General features: G+C 42.4%; 1 protein-coding gene across 13 annotated transcripts in view; it reads left to right on the forward strand.

The window, feature by feature from the left end:
- The window catches only part of mgaa (MAX dimerization protein MGA a), a 104,357-nt gene that overhangs the window by 10,480 nt on the left and 81,804 nt on the right, over positions 1–12,073 (forward strand). For all 13 annotated transcript variants that reach the window (XM_063052759.1, XM_063052752.1, XM_063052808.1 and 10 more), the window contains one exon: positions 4,571–5,778. In XM_063052759.1, coding sequence (XP_062908829.1) covers positions 4,670–5,778 — 1,109 coding nt within the window. In that variant the 5' untranslated portion in view covers positions 4,571–4,669. The remainder of the gene's footprint in view (positions 1–4,570; positions 5,779–12,073) is intronic.

The following is a 12,073-nucleotide window of genomic DNA, read 5'->3' on the forward strand; positions in this document are numbered from 1 at the left end:
TGAGGAAGCGATGTTACTTTCAATCCACATGTACTGCGTTCTCCTGCTAAAGAAGTCATAGATCCATTTGCAGAGGGAAGTAAACACGTTCAGGTTTTGACATTTGTTGATTAGTACTGAGGGGGTGATGGTATTGAACACAAAGTTAGCAGCCGATGTAGGTATCATTGTTGTCCAGATGGTCGAAGGCCAAGTGGATAAGCCAGTGAGATTGCATCTGCTGTGGACCTATTGTAGCAATAGGCAAATTGTAGTGGGTCGAAGTCCTTGATGAGGTAGGAGTTAATTTGAGCCACAATCAACTTCTCAAAGCTCTTTATCACAGTAGATGTGAGTGCAATTGGGTGACAGTCACTGAAGCAGCTCACCCTGCTCCTCTTGGGCACCTTGGTATGATTGATGTCATTTTGAAGCAATTGAGAATCTCTTGACTGCAGCACTGAGAGATTGAAGATGTCCTTGAACACTCCTGCCAGTTGGTTGGTACAGGTTTTCAGTGCCTTAACAGGTACACCATCAGGGCCTGACATCAGCTCTGACAAAGATATTGCAGGGTTACCAGATGGTGCAGGGATTCATACAGGCGTAATTTTATTTTCCCTTTCAAAGCATGCATAAAAGGTGTTGAGCTCAACTGGGAGTGAAGTATGGCAGTCATTTATGTTAGGTTTCACCTTGTTGGAAGTGACGGCCTGCTTACCCTGCCATAGCTGATATGCATCTGATTCTGTTTCTAACTTCGCTTGGAATTGTTTTTTGTTTGCCCTTAAGATTGCCTTTCTTAGGTCACACCTGGACTTCTTGCAGAGTTCTGGAATGCCCTAGATCTAGCCCTCAGCAGATTGCAAATCTCATGGTTCATGCATGGCTTCTGGTTTGGGTATGTCCGGTATGTTCTCTAAGGCACATACTGAACCATACAGGTCTTGATGAAGTCAGTGACAACTGTGACATATGTTCCCTGAATATTGTCCAATCTACAGATTCAAAGCAGTCTTGTAAATGCTGTCCACTTCCTTTGACCCATACTTTCATGGTCCTCAATATCTGCCTTTCGCCTGGAGTAGAAGTAGTCAGGTGATCAGACTTGCCAAATTGCAGGCGTAGAATAACACAGTAAGCGTTCTTGATAGTGGTGTAACAGGTGATATGTTGGTGGTAGATGATCAGAGACTTCCTAAAACTGGCTTGGTTGAAGTCCAGTGCAGTAATCTGGGAGGCATCAGGGTGCACTGTCTCACGACTGCTAATCACGGTGTTCAGCTCCTCCAGTGCCTGCCTGATGTTAGCCAAAGGCAAACAGGATTATGGCAGAAAGCTCCCTTGGCAGATAAAATGGATGATATTTGGCTGCTAGATGCTCCAGTTGGGAAGAGCAGGACTGACTCAAAACTGCCACATCTGTGCACCACGATGAGTTAATCATGAAGTAGTGTCACCAACAATCTATGTAGTAAACTGCATGTCATCGTTCTCTGGCTATCCATCCCACAGGATGATGATGGTTCTTTTCAGTCAGTTAGTGGGGTACCCCACTCCTCAGAAAGGAACAGCGTGTGCGTGAGTGGATTTTAGGTGAGTAGGGGGTTGCACAGGTCCAGACCCACCCTCTCGACATCCCCTCCCGGATCCAGCAGCATGGTGGGGTCCAAGACAGCTGAGAGAAGTTCTGTTGCAGTGAATGACCAGACCAAGCTTCGATGCAAGGGATGCCCTTTCCGCGCTTCACGGCACATGTTTGTTAGATGGCCATTGACCCTACAAGAGGGTTTATCTGCCCTTTGACAGGTCTTGTTTTTCGTCCTGCGGGGTGTCTAGCCACCCTCCTCACCAGGCAAGCCTGGTGGGAGAGCCGGTTTAGTCGCCGACCACCCGACCGTGCGACAGGTAGTACTGGGTTACATGGTACCAGTGGCACTCAGATGAGTGACCTGACATAATTGCACATCATAGACTGCTGCCAACAACAGCAAATAGTCAATGGAAATGGAAGATTTACATCATGGAGTCTGATTGGATATGATCTATTACCCAAAGGATGGATCCAGCCAAGGAGCATACGAATATCTCAGCTGTTACGATGATGAGACAGAGTACAGCAAGGAAGCGGAGCAGCTGGTGGATTGGTGTGAGAAGAACAACCTAAGTCTGAACCTGGAGAAGACAAAGGAATTCATTGTGGGCTTCAGGAAGAGTAGATGTACTACGTAATTCCCCTTGACGAATACATGGCTCTTCTGTAGAGAGAATTAAGTGCACCAAGTTACCGGGAGTTCACATCATGGATGACCTCACCTGGTCCCTTATATTCACCTCCCTCAACAAGAAGGCACAGCAATGGCTCCACTTCCTAAGAAGATTGAGACAAGCAAAATTTCCCCCTGCCATGTTAACTATGTTTTACTGGAGCACCATTGAGAGTTTCTTGACGGGTTGCATCGCCATCTGGCATGGGAGCAGTTGAGCATCGGACTAAAAGTCCCTACAAAGGACAGTGAGAATGAGAATCAGGTTTATTATCACGGGCATGTGACGCGAAATTTGTTAACTTAGCAGCAGCAGTTCAATGCAATACATTATATAGAAGAGAAGAAAAAAATGAATCAATCAATCACAGTATACGTATATTGAATAGATTAAACATGAAAAAATCAAAAATACTGTATATTTTTAAAAAAAGAGGTAGTGTCCAAGGATTCAATGTCCATTTAGGAATCAGATGGCAGAGGGAAAGAAGCTGTTCCTGAATCGCTGAGTGTGTGCCTTCAGGCTTCTGTACCTCCTACCTGATGGTAACAGTGAGAAAAGGGCATGCCCTGGGTGCTGGAGGTCCTTAATAATGGACACTGCTCCCTGAAGTTGTCCTGGGTACTTTATAGGCTAGTACCCCCAGGATGGAACTGACTAGATTTATAACCCTCTGCAGCTTCTTGCAGTCCAGTGCAGTAGCCACCCCCCCACCCCCCACCCGGTTGTTGTTGTGGCAGCACTCCATATCTCACTCCTGTACACCGTCTCCTCACCACCTGAGATTCTACAACAATGGTTGTATCTTCAGCAAATTTATAGGTGGTATTTTAGCTATGCCTAGTCATGTGTATATAGAGAGTAGAGCAGTGGACTAAGCATATACCCCTGAGATGCACCAGTGTTGATTATCAGCAGGGAGGATATGTTATCACCAACCTGCACAGATTGTGGTTTTCCGGTTAGGAAGTTGAGGATCCAATTGCAGAGGGAGATACAGAGGCCCAGGTTCTGCAACTTCTGAATCAGGATTGTGGGAATGATGGTATAAAATGCTGAGCTCAAGTTGATAAACAGCATCCTGACATAGGTGCCTGTGTTGTCCAGGTGGTCTAAAGCCGTGTGGAGAGCCATTGAGATTGCATCTGCCGTTGACCTATTGTGGCGATAGGTGAATTGCAATGGGTCCAGGTCCTTGCTGAGGCAGAAGTTCAGTCTAGTCATGACCAACCTCTCAAAGCATTTCATCCCTGTCAATGTGAGTGCTACCAGGCGATAGTCATTTAGGCAGCTCATGTTATTCTTGGGCACTGGTATAATTGTTGCCTTTTTGAAGCAAGTGGGAACTTCCACCCGTAGCAGTGAGAGGTTGAAAATGTCCTTGAACAATCCTGCTAGTTGGTTGGCACAGGTTTCAGAGCCTTACCAGGTACTCCATCTGGACCTTCCACCTTACGAGAGTTCACTCTCTTTAAAGACAGCCGAACATCGGACTCTGAGTCAGAGATCACGGGGTCATCAGATGCAGCAGGGATCTTCACAGCTGTAGTTGTGTTCTCCCTTTCAAAGCGGGCATAGAAGACGCTGGGTTCATCTGGTCGTGAAGCATCGCTTCCATTGGGTTTCGCTTTGTAGGAAGTAATGTCATATGGGTCTTCCTAGCATCCATTGGGGATAATTATTAGGAGCACTGTGTACACAGGGCCCTTTAGTATTATTAAGGATCCCACCCATCCATTCAGCATCCTCTTTTTGATTTTCTACCATCTAACAGCAGACACCAATGCATAAAAACAAGAATGGTCAGGATGGGAAACAATTTCCTCCCACAGGCCGTTAGGCTTCTGAATTCCCTGACGCATCGCCTTCGAATGTCACTGGTTGATCTGTTCCTTATGAGATTTAATTTATGCACTTTAGTTTGTTATGTATGTGTAATTCATCTGTAGATTTTATCTTTACCTTCATAAGTTATTGTGTGTTATGTGTACCACTGTGCTTTACACCCTGATTCAGGGAAACATTGTCTCATTTCTTTATATTATATGGTCAGATATGTTATAGACACGTATGTAGTTAAATGACAATAAAGTTGACTTGATTTTGACTTGACTGTAGATAGGAAATTGATTAATTTTCATTCCCTGCTAGAAACTTCTTTAACTATCAGGATTCATCATTATATAGTGCTGATAATTTACTACTTTGAGTTGAGAGGTGGAGTTCTTCTGAATGAGATTGTGAGATTGTATCATTGATATAGAGAGATTGTGAGGTGCTATTGAAACTTTATTTGATATATGTTTTTGTTTGTGTTTTACAGGGTGGTATCTTATGGGCCTCTCTTGACGACAGTTTTGGATATCTCATACTCGTTTTCGGTCTCTCACTTTTTCTCTTTGATTTTTAACTTTAAAAGAACATGGAGAAACAGCAGCCAGAACACACAGAACAAGAGAGCAATGCCCCAGCAAACTCTGGCACACCTGCTGCATACTTTGTCCTTGTTAAGAAGGCTGGTGGCAGCAGTGGTACTGAACACAGCATGGTCGTGGCAAAGCAAGAACTTGGGGGTATCGGTTGCCTTCTGGAAAAAAGTAACAGATTGATGCCAGGGACAGCCAGTCATCCATTTGAGTGCCATTCTGGGAATGTTTGTGTCACTTTAGAGAACCAGGAAATGTGGAATCAATTTTACAAGCATGGCACAGAGATGGTTCTAACAAAACGTGGCCGGCGCATGTTCCCCTACTGCAGATTCTGCATCTTGGGCCTAGATTCTTTGAAGAATTACATCTTGGTAATGGATATTGCTCCCGTTGACAACCAGCGCTACAAATGGAATGGTCAGTGTTGGGAATTAAATGGTAAAGCAGAACCTCATGTTCTTGGAAGGGTGTACATTCATCCCAATTCACCTTCCAGTGGGAGCTACTGGATGAGGCAACCCATAACCTTTCATAAATTGAAACTTACCAATAATACTTTAGATCAAGAAGGTCACATCATCCTTCATTCCATGCACCGGTACCTGCCACGTTTGCATATCATCTCTGCTGACAAGTCAACTGATGTAATTTCCCTCAGTGGCCCAAATGTGCACACCTTCACTTTTCCACAGACAGAGTTTGTGGCTGTAACTGCTTATCAGAACATAAAGATCACTCAGTTGAAAATAGACTTCAATCCATTTGCAAAGGGTTTTCGGGATGAAGGGCTGAAAAGTAAGCCAACGCGAGAGCTGAGGCACCAAGGCAGTGAATCGATGGATACTGGTTGCAGTGATGATTCTGCCTCATGCAGCAGTGTTGCAACTGAATCCAGTGACCATTTAAGATTTAAAACTGAAGAAGAGTCTCAAATGGAGACTGAACACAGAGAAAAGCAAGGTAATACCCATAAATTTCCAAACTCCAGTTTGGATGGAGGTTTATCTAACACTGAAGATGAAGATTTCCTGGAAGAAGACGTACCAAAAATAAACAATCCTTGTGGAGAACAAAGAAACATGAAGAAGAGGTCAACTGAGAGGTAAGCAAAGAATTTTCAATAAAAGCAACAAATCTGCTTTACCCCCCTACTTTAATGTCAACATTTTCAAATTTGTCTACTCTGGCAACAAATTTATCTATATTGGTGACAACAATATATCTTCAGAAAGCACTGGCTCAAAACGTCAACTGTCTATTCCCTCCATAGATTCTGTCTAGCATTTCCTCCAGCATTTTGTGTACGTTCTTCAAAAAACACTGGAGCATTTTGATAACATTGCTTTTCATATTCACTGAAGTTAGTAATGGCCCTTATCCCTCATATTTACTAAAATTAATAACGACAAATTCTGAAGAAATTCCGATTTGTTTTTCAAATTCTTTGGAAGATGCATCTCAGGTTAAATAGAGAGCTAAGGTTTTAAATGTACTACATGGTTTTCTAGTGTCAACTATTCCCACTACAATAATATCATTTTCCACATGGACTTGAAATTATCTAGAAATTTGATCGATTTGCTTTTTTATTTGTAAACTGCACATAAAAAGAACTTCAAACTTATTTGGAAGTGTATGTCTTCATTTCCCTGTTGTAATTCCTGCAAATGAGTACTACATCAGTATGTACAGCTCATTTTAATTACAAAGTGAATATGTAAGGATGTTTGTGCAGGTGGATCTCAAACTTTCTCTCTGACAGAAGGCAGTCTGCGAGACTAGATATGCACATATCCTTATCTACTCACCTTGCACTGGCGCACCGCACATGTGTGCTCTCCCTTCTCCTACTTTTGCTATACACTAATGACAGTGTCTGTTAAATTGATAAAAGTTTGCAGATGACACCACTGTCATCAGACTAATCACCAGAGGCACTGAATCCAAGTATCATCTGGAAGTTAACAAGCTAGTCTCCTAGTGCAATCACAACAGCTTAGAGCTAAATGCCCTCAATCGCAGAGACACATATCGACTTCAGGAGAAATATACCTCCTCTCCACCCGCTCATCATCAACAACTCAGTAGTTAGCACTGTCTTCATTCAGATACTTGGGCAGAACCTCGTGGGGGAATGATACCTCTTTCATTAACAAAAAGGCTTGGCAGTTGGTAAAATTCCGTCTTCCCCAGAAAATACTCTTGCAATTCTACATTGGCATCATAGAGAACATCTTCACATCGGCCATTACTGTCTGGTTTGTTGCAGCATCCTTTCACAGTTTACAAAAACTACAATCAGGTCAGCTGAAAAGATCACTGGCTGTAATCTGCCATCACTGCAGAACATGTATGTGCCCAGAGCAAAGAAGTGGGTAGGAAAAATTATTGCTGATACTACCCACCTGACCCGGCTGGTGGCGTAGTAGCATCAGCGTCTGACTTCGGGACGAAAGGTCCCGAGTTTGAATTCAGCTGGCTCCCCTGCACGCTTTCCATCTGTGCTGGGTTACGAGCTGGTAATCTCTTTGGAATCTCACCTGGCAGAAAGGCAATGGCAAAGCACTGCTGTAACTTGCCTTGTACGCTGTTCCCCACTATGTCAGAGAGGCGTGGAGGGAAATGGTCCGCTAACCGGAGAAACTGTATGCGACATATCTTTCCTTTGCTATCCACCTAGCAAATTGCCCTATCCAAAAGCTCCCTTTTGGAGAGCGCCATAGGGAGATTAAAACAAAAACTTCACACCATCTTAAAAGTTTCTTCTGTACTGCAGTGTAAATACTTTAAGCCACTTTTTATATTTATTTTTCCATCGTGAATACATGCTGGTATTTATGAACATTTTTATTCCATTTCTGTACTTGACCTCAAAGTTAATTTTTTTATACAATTTTTCTTATAATTGTTGAATATTGTTGTTTTTGAGTGCATGTCACACCAACATACAGTACACCACAAATTCCTAATACATGTAAATTTTTATGGCGAATAAAGTTGATTTTTCAAAGAACCTTGATCCTTGAAAAAGAAATCAAAAGTTTATCATTTACATATTAATAACATATTTCAAAAAATGAGTACGTCACACTGAAAGTAAGGAACCGTGCATGAATTTGAGTTTGAGAAGGAGAAGCTGAAGTCAGGTATATCATATTACAGTGGAGTGCCAAATCCAGGATTTGGAAGCTTTTCAACAGAAGGCAACTAAAGCAATAAGGAGAGAAAATATGATATATGATGTTAAGTTAGTCAATGATATAAAAGAAGATACCAAAAGATTATACCACTGGAAAATGAAACTGAAGAGTTAGTAATGAGGAACAAAGAAATAGTGATCTTCGAAGAATCGCTAGATTCTGGAATGGTTCCTGAGGACTGGAAAAACTTTTGAAATTCTTTGAGCAAATAGTAGGCAGGATAGAGAGTCTGTGGATGTTATCTACTGGGATTTTCAGAAGGCCTTTGATAAGTTGCCACGCATGAGGTTGCTAAACAATATAAGAGCCCATGGAATCGTAGGAAAGATACTAGCATGGATAGAAAACTGTTTGACTGGCAGGAGGCAAGCAGTGGAATAAAGGGGGCATTTTCTTTTGACTTCTGGTAACAAGTGTTGTTTTGAAGGGGTAGGTATTGGGACCGCTTCAAGTTGTACAGTATGTCAGTGATTTGGATGATGGAATTGATAGCTTTGTAGCCAAGTTTGTGGACAATACAATGATAGATGGAGGGGTGGGAAGTGTTGAGAAAACATGGAATTTACAGAAAGACTTAAACAGATTAGGAGAATGGGCAAAGAAACGGCAGGTGAAATATTGGGAATTGTATGGTCACGCACTTTGGTAGAAGAAATAAAGATGTAGACTGTTTTCTAAAAGAGTGAGAGAATTCAGAAATCAGACGTGCAAAAGGACTTGGGAATCCCCAAGCAGGAATCCCTAAAGGCCAACTTGCAGGTTGAGTCAGTGGTAAGGAAGGCACATGCAATGTTTAGTATTCATTTCGAGAGGACTAGAATGTAAAAGCTAGGATGTAATGCTGAGGCTTTATAAGGCATTGATCAGACTGCACTTGGGAGTATTGTGAGCAGTTTTGGGCTGTTTATCTGAGAAAGGATGGCTGGTACTAGAGGGCCAGAGGAGGTTCATGAGGATGATCCCTGGAAAGAAAGTGTTAACATATTCTCAGAAATGAAAGAGTTAACACATGAGGACACTTTGGCTCTGGACCTGTACTAGTTATACTTCATACTTCATTGTCGCCAAACAATTGATACTAGAACGTACAATCATCACAGCGATATTTGATTCTGCGCTTCCCGCTCCCTGGATTACAAATATTAAATATTAAAAATAGTAAAAATTAGTAAATATTAAAAATTTTAATTATAAATCATAAATAGAAAATAGAAAAATGGGAAGTAAGGTAGTGCAAAAAAACCGAGATGCAGGTCCGGATATTTGGAGGGTACGGCCCAGATCCGGGTCAGGATCCGTTCAGCAGTCTTATCACAGTTGGAAAGAAGCTGTTCCCAAATCTGGCCTATGAGTCTTCAAGCTCCTGAGCCTTCTCCCGGAGGGAAGAGGGACGAAAAGTGTGTTGGCTGGGTGGGTTGTGTCCTTGATTATCCTGGCAGCACTGCTCCGACAGCGCACTAGTTGCTGAGTTTGAAAGAGTGAGGAAGAATATCATTGATAGAGCAGACATGAGTAGGATGTTTCCTATGGTGGGGGAGGGCACAGTCTCTGACGAGAAGGACATCCCTTTAGAACAGAGATGAGGAGGAATTTCTTTAGCCAGAGGGTGGCGAATCTGTAGAATTCATTTCCACAGATGGCTGTGGAGGTCAAGTCATTGGATATATTTAAAGTGGAGGTTGATAGCTTCTTGATTGGTGAGGGAGTTGAAGGTTATGGGGAGAAGACAGGAGAATGGGGTTGAGGGTGATACTAAATCAGTCATCATGGAATGGCAAGGAGACTCGATGGGCCGAGTGGTATATTTCTACTCCTACATCTTATGGAATTAATAGATTATTTTATTTATTTTTAAATGCTTAGGAGCAACCTCTTTAATATTTATTGAAAATATGTGTTGTCAATACTCTATTCAGATCTATGGACTGCTTACTGCCATTTCCAGATCTATCAATCTATGTCTGATACTCCCATAGATCGCATGTGACCCCCAAGCTTCCTCATCGAGAGGGTTTCTTAGCTTACTTCATCTGTCAGGCTGAGAGAACCTGCGAAATATGTAGCATTGTCCCACCCCTTATGTACCCCTGTGCTCTCTAGCATCAACTCTGTTCCCATGGCCTGCACACAAATAATCTAGTAGTTCTGTGAAAGCTGGTAGCAATCATCCATGAAACATGCAGATCAGGTTTTAAAGCTTTATTGACGTGCAGGTCGTGATAATGAACAGTTGGAGCAAATTTGCCCAGTTTTGTTTCTTTCTTTTGTGTGACTTCCGGTCGGATATTTATACGGTACCCAGTGAAAACAGCAAAATACTTACAATTTATGCTATGATTGTTTTAAGGGTGCGCTGCAATAGGGACCAGTTTTGCTTCAAACCTGTTTTATGTGTGACCTGGTAAGCTGGAGCTTTGGGTAACAAAAGCGAAGAAGGAATGATAGGATGGGGAAATTACTTCCCGCATATGTGTGAGGTTTCAATCGCAGAAGGATCCTTTGGGCTGCTAGATTGTTAAACACTTCTAGAATGTGGTACTGTGAAGGTAATTGACTTCTCTGGTTTAAGTGTAGAAAACCAACAATTTGAAATCTGGCAAATTTGGAGATGGCTGTCCTCAAAATTCCTGTTTTACATTCTTCCAGTATCAATTTGATAAGTAGTTTCTTCCAAAACAAATTTGTTTTTAAATTTGTGATTCGAAGTGAATATTTCTCTGGAGATTTTACTGCAACGAAAACAATAGAAGCTAGGAGAATGAGGTAGTTGAATAGTATTGTTTGGACCACATGCAGATTACCAGGGAGAAGGTAATTGGACATCTTAAAAGTCCGGGGCCTGACCTAGTGCGTTCTCTCAACTCACACAAGTTCCAAGAAGAAATTGCAGAGGTCCTTACAGAGATTTTTGTTTTATTTCTGGCCACTGGTAAGGTTCTCCAGGCCAGAAATGTGGCTAATGTCATAACATTGTTTAAAAAGGGTAAGAAAATGCAAGCCTGTGAGACTGACAGTGGTGACTAAATTGCTGGGGGGGGGGATTCTGAGAACTACCAACATTTGGAGAAACAAAGTCTGATTTGCAACAGTCGTCATTGCTTTTGCATTGGAAGTCATGTCTGACAAAACTCTTGGTGTTCTTTGAGAAGGTAATCAAGAGAGGAAATGAAAGATGTCTCTGTGGACTTTGACAGGTTCCTTTCTGACAGTTTAAATCTCATGAGACCCATGGGGAGATAGTGGATATTGGATTTGTAATTGATTCTGGTGGAAACAAGGGCAGATCATCAGGGGTTTTCTCTCTGGTCTTTGTCTAGTGGTGTGCCACAGTGTTAGTGCTGGGATGTTTGTTGTTTATAATTTGTATAAATTATTTAGATGTGACTGCACAAGGCATGATTGTTAAGTTTGCAAATAGAACCATAGAACCATAGAAACTACAGCACAGAAACAGGCCCTTTGGCCCTTCTTGGCTGTGCCGAACCATTTTCTGCCTAGTCCCACTGACCTGCGCACGGACCATATCCCTCCATACACCTCCCATCCATGTATCTGTCCAATTTATTCTTATATATTAAAAAAGAACCCGCATTTACCACCTCATCTGGCAGCTCATTCCATACTCCCACCACTCTCTGTGTGAAGAAGCACCCCCTAATGTTCCCTTTAAACTTTTCCCCCCTCACCCTTAACCCATGTCCTCTGGTTTTTTTCTCCCCTTGCCTCAGTGGAAAAAGCCTGTGTTAATAAAAAATGTTAATAAAGTAGGTGGTATAGAGTTAATGCAGAAAGTTATGAAAAATTATAGGGGGATCTTAATTAGCTAGGTATGTGGGCTGGCGTGTGGCCAAGTGGTTAAGGCGTTTGTCTAGTGATTTGAAGGTCGCTAGTTCAAACCTTGGCTGAGGCAACATGTGTGTCCTTGAGCAAGGCACTTAACCACACATTGCTCTGTGACGACACCAGTACCAAGCTGTATGGGTCCTAATGCCCTTCCCTTGGACAACATCGGTGGTGTGGAGAGGGGAGACATGCAGCATGGTCAACTGCTGGTCTTCCATACAACCTTGCCCAGGCCTGCGCCCTGGAGACTTTCCAAGGTGCAAATCCATGGTCTCATGAGCCTCTAAGAATATGGGCTGAGAATTGGCAAGTGTCTTTTGAATCTGGCAGATGTTAGTTACAGCATTTCAAACC

This window comes from Mobula hypostoma, chromosome 1, assembly GCF_963921235.1.
Source record: "Mobula hypostoma chromosome 1, sMobHyp1.1, whole genome shotgun sequence".
Taxonomy (NCBI): domain Eukaryota; kingdom Metazoa; phylum Chordata; class Chondrichthyes; order Myliobatiformes; family Myliobatidae; genus Mobula; species Mobula hypostoma.